This window comes from Opisthocomus hoazin, chromosome 4 (assembly GCF_030867145.1).
Source record: "Opisthocomus hoazin isolate bOpiHoa1 chromosome 4, bOpiHoa1.hap1, whole genome shotgun sequence".
Taxonomy (NCBI): domain Eukaryota; kingdom Metazoa; phylum Chordata; class Aves; order Opisthocomiformes; family Opisthocomidae; genus Opisthocomus; species Opisthocomus hoazin.
In genome coordinates, this window is record NC_134417.1 from 4,624,028 (window position 1) to 4,647,971 (window position 23,944).

At 39.0% G+C, this 23,944-nt stretch overlaps 1 protein-coding gene across 5 annotated transcripts in view; it reads left to right on the forward strand.

Moving 5' to 3' along the window:
• Positions 1–23,944, forward strand: part of ARMC8 (armadillo repeat containing 8) — a 74,983-nt gene that overhangs the window by 15,155 nt on the left and 35,884 nt on the right. For 2 of the 5 annotated variants that reach the window (XM_075417676.1, XM_075417678.1), the window contains exons 3-5: positions 975–1,046; positions 17,477–17,619; positions 17,701–17,813. In XM_075417676.1, coding sequence (XP_075273791.1) covers positions 975–1,046; positions 17,477–17,619; positions 17,701–17,813 — 328 coding nt within the window. The remainder of the gene's footprint in view (positions 1–974; positions 1,047–17,476; positions 17,620–17,700; positions 17,814–23,944) is intronic. The other 3 variants (XM_075417677.1, XM_075417680.1, XM_075417679.1) reach the window with 2 other exon arrangements.

The window sequence follows — 23,944 nt, forward strand, 5'->3', positions numbered from 1 at the left end:
ACATAAGGATTGCGTAGTTTTGGTTTTTGTTGATAAAGAATTGTCTGAATTTGGACTGCTTTTGTTCTCTGCTCTTAGAAAGGTCCCTACAATTAGGAAGTTTCCTAGAAATGTGTCATCTTGGTTTTCTCATACCGGTCATAAGTTGCTACCTTTCTTTCAGATTCTCTGGATGTTCATATGAAGAAGAAAAAAAAAAAATCTTTAAAAGGTGGTGGTGGTTTTTAGGATACAGTAGCAATTTCCTCAACAACAGTGTTGCAAACCATGCATTTTCATGGGACTTCTTAGTGTGTGCAACCAGTGTCCTCTTTCCAAAATGTTTCCCTTGTTCCTTTACTGTAGTATGAATGCCTTTAATGTATTTAACCTTGCAGTAACTCTCTGACAGGAAAATGCTTTTGTTTCCACTTTATTCCTGGGATTTGGACATACAGATGTTTAGGTGTCCTACTGAAATTCACAAAAGGAAGCCTGTGGTGAAGAGGAGAGTGAAAGCCTAGTCTCTGGAGACTGGTGATAGTTCCTTGTTACTTTTTTATTTTTTTCCCCCAGCTTGTCTTTTCCTGCACCCAGTAGAATATTCAGTTAATACTTTAAATTGCTGACATTTGATTTTGCAACCAGTAGAGTTTTTTTTTTTTCTTTTAGAACTCCAGTGAATATATGGGCACAAAGAATCAGTTTATCTATTTTTCTTCAATAATGAAACTTCATGTCTGGTGTGCATGTGAGATAGCTTGGGCTTTTGCTTACTTGCATAAGCTGGGACGTAATGGAATCCCAGAGCTCTGGGATATTTATCAGTGGGCTGTGGACACTGTGCCCTGAAGCACTACTCAGTCCTGTAGGTGCAGCATGGACATGTGGAAGACTGCTTGATAAGCCTCTGTGGAAACAGTAAATTCTATAGATTAAGCCCTCAGTACCTCAGCATAATTTACCAGGGTTTGTTTTTCTTTCTGGATTTACAGAGATATGAAAAATGCTGTAATTGGAAACAACAAACAAAAAGCCAACTTGATTGTTTTGGGAGCAGTTCCAAGGTATGTCCTTTGCTACTCTCCTTTTCACTGATTCACAACAGGTCTGGAATAATGATCCTTAGATCACAGGCACTTTTTTGTTTTAACTTTGATTGTAGTTGACTGCATACTTTCTTTAATGTATCTGAGAGAGAACTGAAATATCTGTTAAACTCCTGTATTGCAGAACAGGCTGTTGAGTAATGCTTTTAATTTAGAATGTCATAGAATTCTCTGAAGTAGTCTTGGTGATTTTTATTAAACCTTATCAGCTCAGGAATGAAATCTTATTTCTGACATTGATTATATTAATGATGGATGAAAGTGGTTGTATCTTAATCCTGTTCTTCAGCCAGTTGCCTGGTGAATTCACAAGTGAAAATGTGTAAGATTATGTTAAAAATATAATTTAAAAATAGTAAAAAACATCTGAGATAATTTGCTTGTCTTTTCCACCTGCTTCAGAGGATTAAAAACCATTGCTCATACTTTATTGCTGAATTACTGTTTCAGCTGATGTTAATATTTTCTGGATCCCGATTCCACTGGTACAGATTTAACAGGTAACTGCAGCTACTGGATTGCTCACTACAGCTTTCATTTCACCCTCTTCTCCAGCTTTCTTTCAGCCACAATTTGCGGCAATGGAGAAGGAAAACATTGAGCACTGCATTACTTATGCTAGCAGTACGGGACCCACCTACGATCCTTTGGCTTAAATGGCAACTAGATCCCAAGCTGTCCTGATTGAGAAAGCTTCTTCTGGCTTCTGAAAAAATGTGTTTTATTTGCAGGGAATATCTTCTTATTTACAGATTGAGTTTGTGTCAAGGTTAGTCCTTTAAATTCTCTAGGAATGAGCTGTGGGAAACCCTCCTCTACAAAACCTGCTGAACTGTCTTCCGTTTTGACTAAATAGAAACAGGTGAAGAGAAGACTTCACACGAGACAAAAAGACCGAAGTGGACATATTTGTTGAAAATTATACAAAGTTGAAGGATTTATTTTTTTTCTGCAACAGGCCCTTAAGGGATTCTTGCGATTGCTGTTGATTCTTGTGGTTCCCATTTTAAAAGTGACAGAAGATCTCCAACTTCCAAACCTAGAATCTGCGTGTTCTTAAATTTTGTAGGACTTCATGTTCCTTCAGTCATCCTGCTTTCTGCTGTTACTTGTTCTGTGCCAAGTAATGAAAATCCAGAAGTTGGTTTTTTTTCAGTTGTTAATGCCTTCTGGCTGTCCAAGTAAATTATATGGTTAACCTATAACTGCAAATAAATGACTGGGTTTGGAGAATCTTAAAAGGTAACCTATCATGCTTGTCCTCACTTTAGTATGAGTTATTCTCAAAGGACAGGAAATCTAGTGTCAAGGCTTTTCAGGCTAGAGGTAAAGATGATGGTAAATGGGCTGGGTTATTGTGAGAAAAGACGGTTCTTACTGGCTAAAATTTAAGTGGCATCATCTACCCCCAGGTGTCTTTCTGAAGGCTTAGAATTTACTCAAGGTGTTGCAGACAGACTTAAATAGATTATAGACAATTTGGATTAGGTCGTAGGAATTCACTGGCTTTTTTGACATGCCTTCTAAGTGGTGAAATGGCTGCTGAAGCTGTTAAGAGTACTGGAACCTTTGGAATTCCAGTCTACAAAGTCAAACCTTTCTCTCAATGAGAATGGGAGTAAGCTAGCTGGCATTCTTTCTTATAAGTCTCCTCTGCAAAGTTAACGAGAACAGTTTTCTTTTCACAGAGTTAGATTGCAGTCTCCCAAGGGAAGCTGATTCTTTTCTGTAACGGCATGGGGATTGTTAGAATTCTTCTGCTGCGCTTTGTCCTGTGGTTCAACTTCTTGTTTAGTCATTTCTTGCTTCTCTTTTCTTCACCAAACGTTCCTCCAGCAAGCTTTCAGAAGAGACACTTTAGACCCAAAGAACCTCTTCAGATTTCTGTCACTTAGTGGAAAACAAAACAGTATGTTCAAATATTAGAACAGACTCATATGAGGTTTGGAAACAAGTCTAGGAAGTATCTTTTATTTGAAATTGGGCCAGATACTACTGGTATGTATGAAGTAACCCTATTATTTTAACATATTAGACTGCTGTTTGCTTGGAAAGAAATGTAAAGTCCTTTGAAGATCTCCATACAGGAAGAAAACGCTGGGGAAGAATGGGTGAATCACAGTCATTTCTAGGCCAGTGGCCTCCTGAGTCCATGAGCTGACTGCTTAGTGGCGTCGTCTTTAGAAAGGGAGATATATCTATACTTTAAATGAAATTTTATTATCCCTTTGAAGTTCAGTCTGACCCACAGTCATTTCTTGACCACTTGTTCTGAAGAGGGTACTGAGAAAAACAAAGTTGAATGAAGTAAGCTTGCAGAATTGCTATGTCTAGACTTAAGAACTAAAAATCATTAAGAACTGTACAAATGTGTACACAGACATGGTCCTAGATGTTAAGAATAGAAATGTAGCCTGCCTGTATGTGGATTTTGTTTCTTAAGAAACGATTTTCTATATCTCTTCCTCTCTACAGAATGAGAGTTATTCCTTTACATTCTCATGAAAGGCTGGCCTCGGGCACCTCTGTCAGGACTGCAGAAATTTTGCTTTTTGAAACTGTTGCTTTTTAGTAGCAGTCCCAGAAAATAAAATTTCTGAAGCCTGGGGAGGGGGAGGAGAAAGGTATTTTAATGCTGTAATACCAATTTCTTTCAGTGGCAGGCCAACTTAAAACAAAAAGTCAGCTTTGCCTAAAAATGGCTTCTTACTTGTACTATCCTTCAATTTTCTACTTTTTTTCCTTCTACCCCACATAACGGCTAGCAGAGAATGAGGAAATCCATACTAATTGTTGGTGTGCTGCTTCACTTGACAGTTTTGTAAGAACAAATACCGTAGCTCTTGTGCCTATCAGCATGTCAGATGCCTCTTCAGAGTCCAAGTTCAGTATGTAAAGCTTTTTATCAGTTGGTCTTATCTCCTGAATCTCAGGAAAATGATTGAATCCTCAGTTCAAATGTAAATTGTTCATTTCTAAGTCATCTTGATAGGACTTCTGACTTAATGAAACAATATTCATTTGGTAGCAGTGAGTCTGTAGTGCTGCTGGCTCCCAGTCCTCTGAGTTGTAAGCGAAGCCTCTTTCTGGTGGAGTTTACAATAGAGGCTAGAAAAACGCTTGTTTACTGTGGAGTCCAGGCTGACAATCACATTGTCATGATATTCATTACTACTTAATAACACGTAAGGCATAGGGGAACTGAAGACTCTCATGTAAGTGGTTACCAGTACCACCCAGATATCTTGCCATTCTTTGACATAACTTGAGAAGCTAAGTAAGCTGTCCCTCCCTGCTCGGTGGTACCTTGAACCCTCCTTTATGCACTTTCCCGCAAACTGCACATCAGCTATGTTGTAAGGCCACTGAATTAGTGAGTAGGTTGGGTTCTGTGGTAGGCAAAAGTTATTGCTCTTAAACTCTTTCTGAATTCTGCAGTAAACAGTATAAAGCCTTTGGCTTATGGAGACGTAATTATAAAAGAAAAACATGCAATGAAATGAACACATGAGTAAGTTCGTGATAACTCTGTTTTGCAAGTCTGTGGACCACTTTTTGGTACCCTGAAAGTTGCAGTGTTCAGTGGTTTGTAATCCAGTCAACAACTGGGCCTTTCAAGCCTGTGATGTATTTCCTCTCTTCCTTCATCTGGTGAGTGACAGAGCGTAGAGAAGGCAATGTTAAATTCCAGTCATCAGAGCATAGCTTTGTCTTCCTGTACATTCTGGTTACCTGTTAAAGATCTGACCTGTGCTATTTTGTCAAAAATGTTAGCTGAATCAAGTTATTGCTTATTTAACCATTACTGAGAGTTAAATATTTAAAGTCTAATCCACTTCATTAAGAGCTTCAGTTATTCCTTTGCTCCAAAATGAATAGTTTTTTAAATCCAATCTTAAATCCAGCTGTCCAAGACCTTTAACAAAACTAGTAAATCATTCTTATCATTTACCTAAAAACAATTTTCTAACTTCCAGCTGATTGTTCTCCAGAGTCTTAAGGCTTAAAGTCAGCTGTTTGGAGCTGTAAAGTGGTAGTGTGTTTCTTCCCAAAGCTAAAGGCCTATGTCTAGGTAGGTGCACCTCAAAGAACTTTATATAGTTAATTTTGACCTTTCCCTAAGTCATCTATTAGGGATTCTTTTTCACTGTTGGGGTTTTCTTTAAATTTTTTTAATTTCTTTGGAGCACATTTTAAATGATATGTAGAACAGTTGATGAACTCGTATCCGTTCCATCGTTTGAAATTTGAGTTCTGTTAGGCATACTGATAGGTTGTCTGTGGAAGTGAAAGCTAGTAAGTATTTGTTAGGGTTTTAACTTGTTTCTAGGGCTGTGAACACACCAGCAGGGACACCCATGAAATCGAATGTTTCAATTTACTGTTAAACATAATCAAATTCCTTCTGGTAGTGTTCTTTTAGAGTTTACGAAAAGTAAGACTGCTGCTTTGGTAACTCCGTAACCTACTAAGAAGATGGGAAGATATCTCTGTTAACTGGAAGGTTCTGTTACATCCCAACATCTGTCAGCTAAGGAAAAGGATTTTATATAGGTTAGTGTCTACATTAAACACGAGAAAAGTATCTGTAAAGAAGACTTTGCATGCAGTGTTGGCTGGCAACTGATGTACTGATAAGTAACTAGAGGATGGTTTTGCATAGCTCACAAGTACCCTGATCAATTCTTTGTTTAAATGCATGGTACTACAAAATCGTAATGACCACGATGTTGATACTTGATCCTGCATGGAGCTTAGCAGCAGATCACCCTTACGCATTGAATACTTTTGTACTGGGATGCAGACTGTTGTGAGAGCAGTTGTAGGACTGCAGCATGAAAAACCACCCTGTTGCTTTCTGCTTTTCTTGGAGTTACTCAAATAAATGTTGGATAATGTTCTTAGTTAAACAATTCATTTACTGTTTAAGTAGAAAACAAGCAATAAACTCCCTGTGTTTGGGTATTTAGGAATAGAGACACATGCATATAGCAAGTATGACTTCAGTTTAACATCAAGAAAGTATGTCTGTTAGTTTGTGTCCTGAAATTTTGGCCTCATGGCTGGAATATTGAGCAACCTGCTGTAGCTGATCCTTCTTTGAGCAGAGGGTCAGACTAGATGACCTCCGGAGGTCCGTTCCAACATCATCTATGCTGTGACTCTGTGATCCGATTTAATGAAGAACTGCCTTGATATCTGTTTTTTTCCTTGGGATTATCCTTGAATTCAGGCACTCACTCTAGAAGTTAAGTTAGGTAGTGTCTTTTATAATGCTACTCCTAAAGGACTGGCCATCCTTTAACTGTAGGAATGCAAGTATCTGCTTGACAGAACCATCTTGTTTACACGCAGGATGTATTGGCACCTGCCTGAGTATTCAGCTCTAAATCCATCGTTAGCTAGTGTAAGGAAATGCTCTCTTATGAGGGAGGGTATGGTTCCAATAAAAGTCTTAATTTCTTAATTTGTAACTTTATAGGTTGAAATTACACATGAAAAATGTTTTTGTGCAAATATATGTTGTGCTTGGTGCATGTGGTCATGCAAATCACTTTAATTACTGGCTGATTAGTATTAGCCATAGCAGAATCGAACCCAGTGCTAGCCCTTATCTTAGGATCCTTAAAAAAAATCCTTAGTAACTGATGATTATTTTTGTTAATGAAGAATATTGCAGGGTTGCTGGTTCTGATGAATTATACAAAGCCAGGATTCAATACAGTAATAGAACTGTGAATAACTGCACTTTTGGGGGAATTCTAGATTCACCACACACTTTCTTGTGAGGAAAAGGGAGCTACCAGTTGCTTTCATGACATGGAAGAGGGAGAAGAAACCTCATCATGGAGGATTTACCCCTTTTGTGGAAAGGAGATGGCAACTCCTTCCTGTCTAATTTGCCCACACAACGATACGATCTTTGTTTCTAACAGGAATGAACAGTGTTTAGAAATCAAGCTGGGAGGAACACAAAGAAGGCATAAGTAATGCCAAATGTGAGTATCAGGTTTGTGTGTTCTAACTTGTTTTTCTAGACTTTGAATGCTTACCAATAGAGGGATTAAACTCTCTTTTAGGATAGCAAAGTTGTATTTTACAGAAGGCTAGGAATCTGTTAAGTTTCCCTTTGTCAGTTGATGTTCTGGCGTACAAAAACATTTTAAAACTGGAGACTAATATTTCTGAAGAAGAGGTGGTTTGATGGTTGTAACAAAAGCCGTAGATCTATCAGTAATCATTACATGAATTGTTTTGGCACAAGGTGTCTCTTAACTGCGGAAGAAAGTGTGGTGTGCATTTCTATTCCAGAAGAGAGACCTGGTGTGCTTAGTGATGCACAAAGTAATTATGATCATCTTAGCTTGTTACATCTTTTTCAAAGTAGTTTTTGGCAAGATTGTGTCCAAAGCCAGAAAATGCTAGGATCTACTCAAATTCCGATCTCCAGTTTGCCTTCCAGTCTTGGTACCTTTTCAACTTGGTCTGTTTCAATGGGAAACGATTTGGATACACAGCACAAGCATGAGATGGAGTTGGGTTTGTTTGCAGGTGGGATTTATTTCTTAGAGAAGGGTTGCTGAATATGCAACATGCTAGCACCATGTCCTCATGATACCTTCCATTTTAAACATACCGTGATGAGGTGATGACTTAGGTTCGAATGGTCCTTCAAGCTTCATGCTTATGTTTTGAGGTTTTTTAAATTTTTGCTTGGCGTCTTTCTTCTCTGAAATTAGTATTTCTGGAGTAATCTTGTCTCTAATACATCAGTGCTTAGTAGCAACTCCTTTCTTGCCATCGTTTGTATGAAAACTTTTGCAAAAGTGCAGCTTTTGTGGCCTACATCTCCTCTTTCTGCTGCCTTGGGATTAGGACTTTGTTACCCTACTGAAAATGCCTTTGGTGGCCCTGGCCCAGGCCGTTTGTGTAAAGGAGCAGGTGAAAAGCCAAGCTGATTTAACAGGCCGCCTCTTCTGACAGAGGATTATCTTACAGAAGCACCCCTCTATGCTCCTGATCATATCCTACCACCTCTGGTGCTGATGGCTGTATGACTGCATGACTGCACAGAAAAATGTGAAGCAGCTCAACAATCACAGAAAAACTAACTTTTGTAAAAGTATTGTTCTATTGATTTAAAAAAAAAATTGGACAGATGAGCACAGACATAGGAGAGAGCAAGACTGCTCCATAGTAGCAGAGAACTGTATGTACATCTGCACCTCACGGTGCTGAAAGGCTCCTGTTGGTGACAATGTGATGAATCTCCACCAGTGGAAGTACTGAAACACAAGCAAGACAGTCACTTCAAATAATGTAATGATTGATGATCCTGCCTTGGAGCAAGGTCAGTGACTGGAGGATCTGTCAAGATTCCTTATAGCTCTGGTTCTGTGATCCTCAGTTCCCACCTAATTGACCTGCTGACCGCAGAAGTTGTCAAGGTCGGCTTGTACGCCACTGCTGCTGGTGTTAATAAGTGTACTGGTTATGAATTATGTATATCTTTTGAAACATTTAGGATCTCTGGCAAGTTACCAGCTTTCTTTCAAGAACTTGGACAGTACATTTGGACATAGTATTAGTAGGTCTGTCATGCACGTGAATGAAGTGTTTTGTCCAAACTTCTCGGACTTCCTTACGAGTGCAAGGCACAGTTGTTTCCTGATGCCTTGCTCTGTTCATGGCTGCACTTGGCATCCGTATTTTCTGTGTCATGTACTCCATAGGGTAGGGATCTGTGCCCAAACCTAGTGCTTTTTGTGCTCAGGTGAAGGGCCTTCATCTGCGTTGCTGGTATTTTTAAGGGCTGCTTTGCTCTAGAGTGGTGAAAGAGGTGGAGAGCAGAGCCCCTAATAGGCCTCCTATGGTTGTCCTTGCTTTTTTCTTCAGAGCAAGTCAGGAGTCAGGGCCTGTTTACATAATTATATGTCTCTCTATGAGGAATAACCCTCACCATGAGGGTTATGTTTAACTGGAACGAGGTATTCTTCTAACCCAGCTGTGAAGTTTGTGTGAGTCGAAGCAAAGATTTGCAGTCAGCAGAGTTGTATTAGAGCTGGTTTTGTTTAAGAGCTGTGCAGCCCTCTGTCTCTGAAGTGCCTTTTCTGTTAGCAAAAAGGAAGTTTTTAATATAAGCTGTACTGCTAATGTTACTTTTTCAATTGCGTATTTTTATTAGAATTTAAAGTTTCAGGTTTAAAAACATCATGTAAAAGGTAGCTTTGTGATATCTCATGGTATCAGTTCCTGAGGACCTGTAAGAGTCGAATCTGTAAAAAAAGTATTCAAAAATGTGTTCTTGACACCCTCTTTCATGTGCAGATACTGAATGTCACGCAGTGATGTCAAACTGAGTGGGAATACAGCGTAGCCATTTTGTATACAATGGAGAATTTCAGAATGCAAGTGAATTGGAAGTAAAAATGTAGCTTCATTTTTGTTTTAAGGTTGCTTAGCATCCTCAGACAAAAACCTTTTAAAATTGGTTTGTCTAGGTGAACAGTAGTTTTTCAGATGGTGGTCATAGGCCGTCTGATTCACTGATGTTTTAACACGATAAAATATTTCCACAGAGGAATTTCTGGAAGACTTAGACTGAAGTTTGCGTGTTGGTGGTTTAGAGAGGTAAACGGAGTGAGCGGTTCAAACTTATTTGACAGCGGTCTTCAGCAAAGTAGTAAGGTGATTGAAGCAGGAGTGAATGAAGATGTTGCTTTATGTAATGCCTATTAACACATTTCTTGTAAAACAAAAAGGTTGTGTCATCTCAAAATGAGTCTTACTTTGATGAAGGCAACTGACCTAGTCCTATAAAATATTTGAGTCTGTGTCACACTTTAAAATAATACTAAACTGAATCAGTGTAATTCACTGTGTAAGTTAAAAAGCTTTGAGTGTTGTTAGTGTAAATTTGTCTCTGTTGGGCTTCAGAGGCTGTGTGTTGATCCCATATATTCTCGTACAAATGGTTGCAAACAAAGGATGTATTTGGTTTTTTGGTAAATGGCTTGTGGAGTGGTCTTGGGGTGGGGAACAGAATAAATTTAGCTCATACAGACCACAGATTTGACAGTGCTAATGCACTTGGATGTGAGCTTTTTTAGTCTAGTCACACAAAGGAGAGGCCATACTGTAGCAACTTCCAATATCCTTCAAGTTACTCTAAAAGTGCTTGCATGTGAACAACTTCAGAGAGCTGGCAGCACCTTGGAGTAAAACTAGGAAGGCGATTAGTGGAGTGTTATATGCTGAATGCAAGTATTCCTTCATAATCAGATGAATCAGACTGCACTGGCTCAATGTAGAGTAGCAAGAGTTATTTTCAAATGAAACTGATGATTAAAGAGAAAGGTGAGGAAAAACTTGGTAGTAGTCCTTATTTACTCCTACGTCAATAATGTTTTGTTTTGTTTTTTAAATTCAGACCTCTTACTCTTAGCTGTAAATACTGCAGTGCTCCAACATTAGATTTCATTGAGTGAACAAAAACCAGATTAGATGCAAGTTATGTGATGTATATAGAACAAATCATAGATTATTAACGTAAGTGAAGATGTCTAAGCGTTAGAATAAATTCCTAGAGCTGTAAGCTGAGACTTGTTTTGTTCATAAAGGAAAAGCTTGTTTTACAGCTCGCTTCCGCATGGCTTTCAGCACTATGATACTGTAGAAGTAAAAGGGTGTTTTTCTCTGTAATCCACGTGTCAGTGGACTGTTTGTGTCACTGTTTCCTTTACAGACATAGAAGTAGTCAGAACATTTTCAATAGTATAGTTCAAAGCTGAGTGCTACCATCACACTTCCTGACCTGGCTTTTTAAAAAAACTGACAGGTACTATTTACTTTGTACGAAATGTTTCAGTAGCACTTATCTTTGCTTTGTATGTTATTTTAGCTTGGCAATAGAGTTAGTCCAGGCCCCTTGGATCCAGCTTTTGGAGGTTTTGAATTAACTTGTCGCTTCCAGAAGTGAGACTGTGACATCTCAGTTTAGGATACATTTCTTTGACCAACAGTCATAAGAATTGCTCATATTTTTGAGTCTTTGTGTGTAAGAAACCATAGCTATTTGATATGTCACTTCAGATATTTCACAGAAATTATTCTGTGTACTTTTAAAATGGTACGTAGTTCTTGCTTTGTAAAATTCTGTGGCCAGTGATTGTTTCCTGTTAACACTGTTTGAAAAGTAGTGCTTAATATGCATTAAAAGGAGCAGTGTTTAAAAAATTTGTATGTTGCCCTACTTTGATCTATTCTCATACTTTAATTCAGTTCACAGCTTGGGATAGATGCTCACTGGGACTCCCCAAGTGTTCAGAGGTCAACCTCTACACAGGCATTAACTTTTTAGTCAATATTCTATAAGCCAGCAGTAAAAAATAAGCCGCAGTAGTACCTTCATCTGTATACTCATCACATATGTTTCCATGGTATAGTTTTCAGGCCTCCTTGCAATGGACTAGAAGACAAGCATCTTCGAAGTAAATAGTGTATTACTCTGTTTTCCCAGAGGACTAATAAAAAGATTCAGGTAATCATGATTGAGTTAAAGCTTTTATGCATATACTTTGATGGAAGGTATCTTCAGATTCACAGTACTATAACTCAGACTGTTACCCTGAGCTCTTTTTCCACATGCCTGCTTGTGGGGCTTGATGAAGTGCTGAAAATGTTCTGTTTCTAACATCTGAGTTTCATCCCCTTCCCAGGTATTTTAAGAACTCTAGACTTTTTTGTGACAACTTGTAAGTGGGATGGATGTCAAAGAGTAAACTTCTGTTATTTTTAGCTAACTGTGAGGTCTGTGTTCAGACTGGATTGATGAGGTCTGAATCGTGCAAGTCTGTCTTACAATGCACAAGTCTGGACCACACCCATCTCAATAATCTTCAAAAGAAAGCAAAATCTGAACTGTTTATCTTCCTTGCTAAGCCACTGTAGTTAACATTTGTTCAGCAGCTACTCTCCTTGAAAGTTTTCTACTTTATCTAGAATATTGCATGGTTTTCCTAGGTGAATCCCTATCAGTTGTTCAAAATACATCATGCCTCCAGCTGACCTTTATTTTTGGTTTCTAGGCATAGTTGTTCGTGGAGTTCATTGAAGTATCTCTCTGGGTGGATTTACTGTCCTACCTCACTTAGATATTATTGCCTGGATACCATTACTGACATCTGAGAAGGAGGCTTTAATCAGTTAATTGCTCTTAGAAGTGCAGGAACAAATGGAAGAAATTGTTTTCTGTATAAACATTAGAGGAAAATATCTTGCAGAAGCTTTCTGGAAGTTTGAAAAGGTCCAAATACTATGTTTTAAACTACTTAGCATCAAACCTTGGATTAGTGTTCACGAAGATGCTGCAAGATCTTTCAGTTAGCTTTATTTGATTTCCTCTCTCATTGTAATGAGCTTTACTGCAGGATCACAGGCTGAAGAGGGAGTCAAAAAGAACATTAGCACCTTTTTGGTGTTTTGGCATTTATGTTCTGTGCTTTTTGTATCGCCTGAAGTTCTCAGGCTCTATCAAAGTGAGTTATGGTGGTTCCAGCAGAGCCTTGTTCCAGTATTTCTCCAGGTTTGGTAGAAGTTGAATGGCTGGCTCATAAGGGGTAAGGCTGGAGATAAGGGATCCAGGTTAAACAAGGATGTCATGTTCTTAAAAAACGTGGACTAAGAACAAGTACCTTATTACTTTTTTGTCTAAATTTCCCAAATCCAAATTATGACCTTCCCTTTTGTCCCCTGCACGCACATGCTATTTTTCTACTTTTTATCCTTTTAATATTATTACATGGGAGGAATGTATTGCAAACATCTTTGCTGAATTTGTCAGTGTTAGACCCTGGAAACAACAAACGAGTCTACGATGTACATTAGCGTGCTATCCCTGTGTTTCTTTTGACGACAGAAAGTAGTGGTCTTTGTCCTTAATGTTTAACAGTAGCTTATTAATGCACAGTTTCATCTTTGGCAGTTACATGGGTTCTTTTCACTTGAAACTTTTTCTAAATTTATAGTTTGGCTTTTAGCTACTTAATTTTCGATGTTACTTGGTGTCCATTCTGTCTTTTAAAGAAAGAAACAGAACATGGTATAAAAGGATATCTAGCTCTGTGGAAAACCTAAAATATGGAACACGAGTATTTTAAAGACTGGAAAAGGATATTATAATTTCAAAAACTTATTGTATGTAAAATCTGAACTTAAATTTTCGTCTTTACTAATTATAAAGCTTAGTTAAGGATTTCTATTGTAAACACATAGAAAGACTATAGATTAGTGTCAGTGTGTTTCATTTTCACTCTCTAGCATTATCATGGCTGTAACAGCTGTTCCAAGTGCAGAGTAGTTAGAGCTGTACTTACCAATGCTTACATCAGAGAAGCCTCCTAGTATTCCCCAGGCAACTCCTTGTCTGAAAAGCTTGTTGAATGTCTTGCTAAGCTTGTTAGAAAATAATCAGTGGAAGGATTGGTTTAGTCTTGATTCTTAGTTTGGAATTGTTGTTGGTTTTTTTTTTTTTCTTGGTTGGGGGTGGGGAATTGCTGGTCTTAAATCATCTAATCTAAGAATAGGTATTTTTCTGTAACGGTACTCCTTCAGATAATTCTGAAAGGAAGCTTAGCATATCTCCAAGTTAGTAGTGGTCAGTAATGTAAGTGAGGCCTTTCTCACAGGAGGACAGATGCTAATGGCCAATTGTCCTTGCCCCAGCACTCTGAAATACATTTCACAGGTTAGTCCACAAAAACCAACCCAACTTAAAGCATGCTGCAGAAACACTTGTCTTGACATACAGTTGTGGACTGAGGGAAAACGGAGCCTTTTATTCCCACTTTGGAAGTTGTTTTAGGTTGCTTGATGGCATGTTTGTTCTGTACATGCTGATTTAAACTATACAAGTCAGTTTTATGTTCCTACATCTTAAATAAATCTACTTACTGCAGTGTAAGCTGTGAGTGAGCCTGGGTATGTCCTTGTGAATGTGATCACTGAAGGGTTCTAACACTTGCGCGTTTGCAGGAGCAGGTTGAGAAAGCATAGTGAAAACAGTAGGAATCAAGTGTGTGAAGTCTTTTATCTAAAATTACTATATCATATACTGTATCATTTAAAATAATTGTAAGAAGTAGCTTTTAATAAACTACTTCTACCTGAAGCTCAATCATTTTGGTAACAGACTTAAAACTTTTTATTCTTTACTCCTTGTGCAGAGGTGAAAGTTGTATGTGTGTTGTTCCGGATATCTGTTCTTGACTGATCTGGGTTGTTGTCAGTATGTTTTCAAAATTGCCAGCTGTTTCAAGTCAAATCTTTCAGCCTGCTTTTTAAATACCAGGAGGGGGGAAAAAAAAAAGCTTAAATTTTGCTGTGAAATAAAGTAATACAGATTATAAAAGATACATAACTGTTTCTAGCAGTGGAGTTATAAATAGAATATGTTGAAAACTGTTCTGCAATGTTAGCTTATAAAATGTATGTGTGTAAGAAAGGTTAGAGAAAAGTCAAGTCTTTAGTGTTAAAATAAAGCAGCTGTACAGGTTGCTGCAGTGAATTAATTTGTCTTCTGATCTGCTCACAGAAATTCGTATCAAATTATTTTCTACAGTAAGGGATTTTCCTTGGCAATTAATGGATGTCAATCAGAGTTAGAACACTAGATGAGATTGCACTTTCCATACAGTAGCTCAGTGTCCAGAAAAAATTTAAAACCTTTTCAAGGACGAATTTTAGCCAGGATCACTCAGTGAAGCTTCTGCTTCCTGTCTGTCCTTACCTGATCTAGAAGGCAGAGAACAAAACCAGCTGTCTGTAAAGAAGTAGTAGTTGTGCAAGGTTATTCTGTCCCATTTGGATTGGAAGTGGGATGCTTTTTTTCCTTTGTGATGATTTTGCATAACATTGATTATGTATTTTGCTTCTTTTGTAGTCGTTCAGAAACAGCACTAATCTTTACCTTGAGCATAGCACAGCTGGTACTTCAAACAATACAGTACCAGAATTTGTAGCTTTAGAAACATGTAATTTAATTTCCTTAAGTATAATTTTTGTTCCTTTTCCAGAAGCCGATAATATAGGTACGGTTAATTTGGAGTTTGCAGAAATTATGTGTGAAATGCGCTTTTGTGGAACAACTGATAATCTGAGCCTTTCCTACAGTAAAATGAAGAAAAAACAGCAGGCCAGCTCCGCCGAGCCATGTGGGCAGTCTGGGCCAAAGTGCCTCAGGACCGTTAGCTGGTCACTGTAAGAAATGAGAAGAATTACACAAATTAAAGGATAATATGCATGCAATACCAAACTGATGTAAATGTGTCAGGAATAGGTTTATACAAGAAATTGGAAGAGGTTTCTAAACATCGGGAATAAATGGCCTTTCAGATAAAACAGGTAAGCAGGGACAAAGAACCTGGATGCCTTTGATGTTTGTGGAAGGAGTGGATTCAAGAAAACAGCAATGATTCTGGAAATCTCTGCCATTCTGACTTCATGCCAGTCTGATCCTTTGAATCTGAAGGAAGTTGAAAGGAGAAAAGACATCTGTGCTTTTGGGGTAGCTTGCATCTCACATGTTAATTTTGTGCCACATTTCAACTGTTTTGTTTGTGTTCAGAAAGAAATTATATTATTTAATCTCCTTTGTATGCGTTCATGTTTTGGCTTTTTTTTCCACCATGAGATTAGCTACATCTCAAAAAGGGTACATGTGTGCTTGGAGGGGTACTAGCATACCTCTGCTTTCTGGCTGCTGTCAAACCTGTGTTTAGAGCAAAGCAGATTCCTAGCAGATGTGCAATCAGAAAATTTTTCATCCAAATAAATTGTTAGGGCATACTGGGGGATTATTTTGCTGTTCGCCAAGAGTTTGGTAAATTATCTGTTGCCTGGGATAGTTTGAATTTCATGTAATGAATGTTCTGCTTGTAGGTATTGAAGAGACCTTTGGCCTCATAGCTTTCTTCCAGTGACATGCCATAGTTCTGTCTGTTGGCCTTTTACTTTACGTTTCAAATGTAGGGGATTCTAAGAAGCAATTTCTGCCTTATGTAAGTGGGAAACGTTTGGAGTGTGTCTCAAAGGTTCTCTGCTGTGTTACTGTCTGTTGTGGGGCTGCTCGCACTTCCCTTGGTGGCCTGTTCCAGTTCCGTGTACCTAAATTGCATTTAGCTACTGCGTTTCTGGTTTTTTTTTTCCCCCTTGCCTTTGATTTAGGAAGTCAGCTTTTGGGGCGTTTTGTTCAGGGATCTGTTTATCAGAGTAACTACTTCTGTCCCCTTCAGCAGTGGGGTATCAGACAGTTTATTTTTGCTCCTAGAGAAGGCTTCAGTATATTGCCTGGCTTTAGGGAGAGACCTTTTCGAACTAGACAGAGTAGTGTGTTACTAAATTGAAAATATTTCTATCTTAGCTAAGTGAATCTAGAAAAGTGACTAAGTTGCATATACAGAGAGAATTGCATCTCAGTGTCCAAGTCATCTTACCTGTTACGGTTTTGCTCAGACTTATATGTAATGTGGTTAAATGGTTTTCATCTGAGGCTAATAAACCATGTGAATCTTAAAGTGCTTGTCTTCTGTGCTGATGTGAGATAGGAATGTGGTTGCTGTCAAGGCTCTCTGTATGACTCAAATTTAGACTGGAAGTGTTCGGTGAGCTCATCTGTGATTCAGGTGCTACTGATGTAATCTAAAATGTGTTCAAAGGGGCTCTGAGGTATCTTGATACTGTATAAAGAATTCAGCTTGATTGAGACCCAAGGTATGCATTTGGCAAGAAGTGTTTTAGGCTCAAAGTGATCCTTTCTAGCTACAGTTCAGCTGCCTGTCTACACATAAAACTTTTCTGGGCTTTATGTCCATATGTGATCATTTCTCGGTGTTCTAAATTCAGATTACTCTCAGGCCCCATGCTTGTGCTTGATGATGGAAGTATTTTGCAACTGTGACCCAGAAGAAATCACTGCCAAAGATAACAACTGTTACGACAGCGGTAATCGTGTCCCCTAGGTGTTAGGGGAGATGCATGAGGTTCCCTTTCCCATTGACATCAAACTGCAGACTCGTTTCCTTTAATTGAAATTTGGGATCTTCCTGGTATCCTGAAAGACCTCATCCCAGATATCACTACTGTGACGCTACATTTTTAGAAAAAACAGTGTGGTATCTTTCTACCATAACAGCAAGTAAAACCTGTGTAGGAACACACAGTGTAAAAAGGTTCTTATGAATGAAGAGTTCACCTTACACTTTTGTTCAATCTTCATTTTCTATTAAGAACTTGATCTTTACATAGCAAGATTCAGGTTGGTGGTTTTTTTTTTTTTTATTAGACTTATCTCTTCCACCTGAACTTTCCTCTAAAAATAATTCTATTTCCAGGTTGCTGTATTTACTTCAGCAAGAAAGCTCCAGCACAGAACTGAGAACAGAATGCGCAGTCGTCCTCGGAAGCCTTGCGATGGGGACGGAGAATAATGTCAAATCCCTACTAGACTGCCATATTATCCCAGCCTTATTGCAAGGTATTTTTCCCATAATGGATCTATGTTAGTAGATATTAGTAAAGTACTCAAATAAGCAATGATAATGAAACTGAATAGTAGTTTTTATCTATGTAGGATTACTGTCACCAGATTTGAAGTTTATTGAAGCATGCCTGCGATGTCTCCGTACCATTTTCATCAGTCCTGTAACTCCAGAGGATCTACTATACACAGTAAGTTGTAAGCAGATTATTATGTCCTTTTAAGAGTTAGTGGGAGTGAAAGGTCTTGTCTGCAGTAGTAATGAGGACTTGTTTGACCAACAATGTTAGCATTTCTCACCTGTGTTCAAGGCATCTGGCTCACCTAACACTTATAGCAATATTTGATATGACATGGTCAACAAGGTAGCACACTAAGAAAGAAAAAAACCCGAAAATTTTCAGGTTTGTATGCAATTTTAAGGAGTAAAAACTGTCTCTAAATGGTATTTACAAGTACAATTATCACAGCTGTAATGGCAAAAATTAGTTTCTGAAACTTAAAATTTTACCCGACACTGTCCTCCCACACCAGCTGTAAGGATGCTTGCTTTGTTTTTGCAATTCGTGTGGTAGACTGTCACCTCCAAAATTTCTCTACTTTTTGTGAATATACTTGTGGTTTACATGTAGCTGACAGGAAGACAGAAAATGTCCTCCACAATTGGTGTAATCTGGAGTTGAGCTTGGAGCATGTGAGCAAGAAGGCCGTTGGTGCTGACCTGGTTAAGGTGACTGGGCAAAGCCATTGATGTGGAGCCGTGTCTGAAGGTGGTGCTGCCTCTTGGCAGCACAGACACAAATGCCTTGCCCGAAATAAGTCACTGTCTCTTGGAAGGAAAGCAGGATATGCACGCTTCCCTTTTCCTTTGTCGCAGTGTAAGCAATGAAGCAGGCTGTGGCCTGAAACCACACTGTACAAGCAGTCGCTTTCTGCTAGGAGTAGGGTAGCATTGCACTGGTCTGTTGACTGGAGGTCACCGAGCAGATCCAACTTCTGCGCTTAACTGGGAGTCCACAGTGCTAACCACTCTGGTCCCACCACTCAAAGGGATGACTGTCGCTTGCTGAGGAAGACTCGATGTTTGTAGAGAAGGGCACAGCTGGCCTTTGATTTCATACTTTCTCCGCAGTTCAGGGGTCCGTGTCATCGCCAGAGACAATTTCTGTGTGTTACTAGTCCTCAACAGATTTTCTTCACAATTTGTTTGTGTGATTGTTACGCAGTGCTGTAATGTCTGTTTTGTTCTCTATTCCTTTTCTAAAGATTCCTTATGTTTTCATACCAGAGTGGCAACAGGTATGTAAACCTGTTGTTTTCCATGGTCTCATTTTTACCGTACACTTACTCTGAATTTCGTCTTCTAATTAGTCCATCTCATGAAGTCTTTCTGCAGCTCTTCACTTCTTACCCTTGTGTTTAGTATGCGTAGATAATCAGCCAGCTTTGTCCTCCACTGTTCACTTCCTTTTTTGTCCAGTTGTTTTTTGATGGTTCAGCAAGGAAACCCTCAATGCAGATTGTACGTGTGACCACTGAAGGCACATCTCCTGAGTGATGTGAGAGTTTCCTCGTTGTGTCTCTGTTCCTTCCTTTGACTCCACTTCATGCTCCCAGATTCTCCCAAGTTGGCCTCTGAGAGTTCGTAATTGCAGGGGAATCTACTTACTGCTCTCAGCATCCAAAGTCAGGGCTTAAGACGATCATCTCCGTTAACAATCCATACTTCTTGCTGGGGATCAGTGCTCAATAAAGACATTAATTGTTCCCTATTTGGGGGAGAGATTTGGTATCTTGAAAGGAGAGGAACTGGATAAGTATGTACAGAAATGTGAAAGAACCAGTGTTAGCATATAAATTACCACTAGCATTGTGGGAACGATATGCTTAAGGTACTGATGTTCTGTTTCATCCTTTGCTTTCTCTGCTGCACAACAGTGACATTAGAACTCTGCCACCCCGTTCCTTATTCAGGCAAATATGGTTGTAATTAATCATAGCTACAGGAAACGATCATCTGCTGAGGATGCCCTTTTTCTTTAGTTTCAACTGTATAATACCCATTTTCTAATCTCCCATTCTGGTTGGGAATACCCAAACCCGTGCTTTGAAAAGTAGTGAATGCAGATCCTTTGAAAAGAGAAGACTTTTTTTCTCTCTTGGAACGTATAGCCACAACCCCCACTGCTGCAAGCTGTGTTTCACTATGCAGCAGTTGAGCAGTTGTCTTTGCAATTCAAGAAGTAATCATGGGCCTCATCAACACTTTATGGCAGAGACTCTGCTTTTCCAACATTGAGAATAACAGGACAAACTTAAACTTATTTTTTAGCCACCCTGCTCCCTCTTTGATTCTGATCACAACAGCTCCAGGGAGACAGTCAGCATTTCCAGATAGCTTCAAATCTGGAATGAATGAAAGGGCTTGTTCAGCAGCCTCTCGAGTTCTGCCTGTAACAGGTCCCATTTTGAAAAGTAAGAGATTAAGTTTGTCAGTGGCTTTTCATTCTTGTCCAGCAGTTCTGGAGAAGACTTCTGAAAAGTTGGATCCTGAGTGGTATCTAAGATAGCAGTTTTTCCCAGAATTTCTTTGCAGTTTGACTGTGTGGAGGATGCTGTCTCTCAAGCCTTGGCCAGGACTATTTCCAAGACAACATATTACGACTTAGCTCAATGTCTCCAAGGATGTTACAGTCGCTCTAGAGGTTTCAGAGAACCTCTCACTTAAGATCTGGAAGACACAAGTGCTTTAAAGGGAGCTGCTGAATGGCCCTTGCACACATTTCTATCTGCTTGTAATAGGTTTGGGAGAGAATAAACGTAAAATCTCATTTAAAAAAGAAAACCATGTCGTCTGTAGTAACCTGAATATTTCTCCCAGCAGAAGTGATAGGTGTCAGAAACTACACCTTTCCTCTTGAACCTTTCCTTATAGACAGGAGCTTGAAGGATAAATTACTGGCAGTTTTGAGCAGTTATGTTCAGTTCCAAAGATAAAACAGTTCATCAAAGGTGGAAACATTTGGATTGTTTACTGTAGGAACTTAGGACCTATTCTGAGAAAATGTGAAGACCCATCCGTATGTGTGTTGAGTTGAACGAACACTGAGCTCTCAAAAAGGCCAGGCTTTTAGTGCCTGATACTGAGCTCTTACAGCAAGTTTGCCACAGAACAGTAAGCTGTATCCAGACTTGCTGTGCCAGGTAAATACATCTTGTGGAGACTTCCTGCACTGGAAGGTGCAGGCTTTGGTACTGCGTCCAATTTAGTGACCATCCTGCAGATGGAAATGAGGAGTGACATGGAGTCCCGGGGTGAGAGATCTGTTGAAATGCAGATATAGGTGCAGACTTTTTTTTTTTAATTGTAAGAAGATGTTTGGAGGTGTTTTGTACATCTGACCTAGCCAGCTCAGGATAGCTAGGTGTGTTTTGGCTTGCTGAGTAGATTCAAGCACTAGGTCAAATCCAGTTTGACTCATAGCCTGTTGCTTCAGCTCTTGCTATTCTATTCAAACCAAAAAGAATGGATTCAGTGGCAGAAACACTTCCCAGGCTTGTTTCCGTACGGATTTCCTCAGTTGTGATCCCATACTCCTGTCTTGGTAGGAGACCCAGGTACAATTTTATTCAGAAATTGCTAGCTGTGGCTGCTGTGTTGACCTTGAAGGAAGGGGCAGGTGGCAGGTACGTTGTCTGCTGTGAACGAGTCTGTCCTTATGGGAAGCTTGGAGAATGGAGGCACTGCAGCAGGATGAGTTTCTCCCCGCCACTGAGGCAATGAGGAATGAAGTTTCAGAGATCTCGCTTTTTCCGGCTTATGTGAGCTAGTGATGTTAAGTGAAAGGCATTCCTCCTTACTGTTCCAGTAGGAGATGGAAAACCTAGCGTCACCTGGTGATCGACCAGGCTTGATGAAGGGGAGGAGGAGCGATTGAGAGGACAAGGCTAGCGGATGTGTTATGCTTATTTATAACCAGGTGTTTAACAAGCAATGAAACCACACTGCAAAGTGTACACATGTTCCACCATGGCTCAGTGATACGCAGTTGCTAAAGGAGGAATCTAGGTCATCTTCTGATGCCTTTTGTTCCTCATGTTTGTGATGGCTGAGCCCATGCAGCACGGCTACGTGTTGTCTAATCTGAACCGTTTCCTAGAAGTGATAATTGTAAAATGATGAATTCTAGCTTAAAGAGCTTGAATTTAAGTTACTTGGATGAATATAAGAATTTAAATTCTCTGACTTGGAAAAAAGAATAATAATCTTCTGTTACAAAGAAATGTTTTAAGACTAGATCTTGCAAATTTTCTTTTAGTGTTAGAAAGGAATATGAAGAAAGTAGCTATTGGTATCCAAGCAGGTAAATGCAACTCTGTTAATTTTCTCTTTCAGAATTCTGTTTGGATGGGCAGTAATTTTGTTACAATACATGTGACGTATAGATTTTTATCTTAAGTTCCCTGGAACTAGTCTTCCTTAGCAGGCAACATTTTAATGAATTTGTGAATCTCATTGTTTTAACTGCAAATTGTGAGTGTAGACTCAATGTCTCTTGCTGGAGTTGCTAGGAGGATCCTTGTTACTTAGATATTAGCAGGAGAAAAGTGGAATTATGTAGCCTCATACTGACACATAATTACTATTTGCATTTAGTTGAAGTTGGTAATGTCCACACGTCTTTTTTATTCTTTCTAGATTCTTTTCTGATAAACATACCAAAATTATTATAGAAGTTGGATATCTTTTAGCAGAATCAAGGGACAAAACAAAATTTTCTCACAAGTGCTAAGGAAGCACTTTTGCAAATTTCCAGGAGTTTTTAACCTTTTCATACCCGCAACATTTCGGATTTGATGGAACAGAATGAGAAAGCGTGTATAAGATATCCCCAAAGAATCGCTTCGCAGATGTGTCCTTTTATAGTCCAGAATATCTAATAATACAGTTCTTTATGTATTGGTAGACTTTCAGGGAAAGATAGCAGCAGAAATCTTCTTCATTTCTCTAGTTTCAAGGTGATTTCCAGTGGCTCCTGAGACAAAGCTTGCCTTCTTGCACTTTTTATAGATTTCAAGTGCTTACTTAGTTAATGAAGAATAATCTAAATGTTATTCTTGTGTACTTTCACTGAAATATGATTTTCATAAGCAATTCCCCAAGTTCAAGTTTAAAAATAAAGCAAGACACAAAACCTTTCAACCAGCTTGAGGGAAGGGGCAAAGTCCTATAGCCTTTTATAGGACCACTTCAGAGCTGGTAGCATTATTCAGTATCCAGATTTGCATTGGTCATGCAGTAAAGGTGATGGATCATGTGAGTGAATTGCATTCACTGCCTGACAGAAATGCAGATCTGTACCTACCAGTCTCTCTCTGTAGACGAGACAGCTCTACAGAGCAGTCTGTAAGAACTACCCGATTGATGCGAGGGTGAAATCTGTTTGCAAGCTAGTCACCTATGATCTAACAAATAAATTAGTTGCTACTCTTCTGGCTTGCTTTTTCTCCATAAGAGCCTGGATGGATACTGACATCTGTAAATTCTTATCTAGAATTTCCTGGTTAGCTGAGAGAAAACCAGTTTTAAGGTAAGGACAACATACAGCTATACAGCAGTGTACAATAGTGAGTGCTTATAAATTAGAACCCTGCCTATTTGGGGAAGAGACCAAAACAGGATAAATGTGTTTTCTTCTCCTTCCTGCACCCCATTTTCTACTTGCTGACATCGCCAAAGTTTGCAGTGTTCTATGGTTTTCTAGATCATGTAGATAGAAAAACCTATGTCACTAACGTTAGGGAGCACCCTTGCCTGTGCTTCTTTAATAGTGGCAGTTTGAATCCTTTTTAGCTCATGGGGATCTCCTCTGTCTAAGGATTACTGAGCTGGTGAGGATGTTTTCACTCTGCGTATATTTCTTTAGTTGTGAATTCTTGTACTTCTTCCACAAGAGCAGTATCTCTATCAATTTAATTGGAGTTTAACGTTTAGACCAACATTTGCATTCTTCTAGTTGCAGTTTTTGAAATAAACCAGATTACGTGGTCAGTGATTTCCCTGCAGATTTCAGGTCTTGCATCTTACGTTTTAAGGGTCCTTTTTTTAAGCTTTACTGCCTCTGAATACCGAGGTGTCTCTTTTCTCTGCCCCCTACCCTCCTGACTTCTTGATTGTTTTGTCTAAGGTATGCTTTACCACTGATAAGCCTCTTAGCAGGTATATATGTATGTTGTGTTGAACACTAGTGTGGCTTGATATCTTCAGCTGCCTAGGATTTACAGAAAATGACAAGAATCTGTTTTAATGGGTCAAATGTGT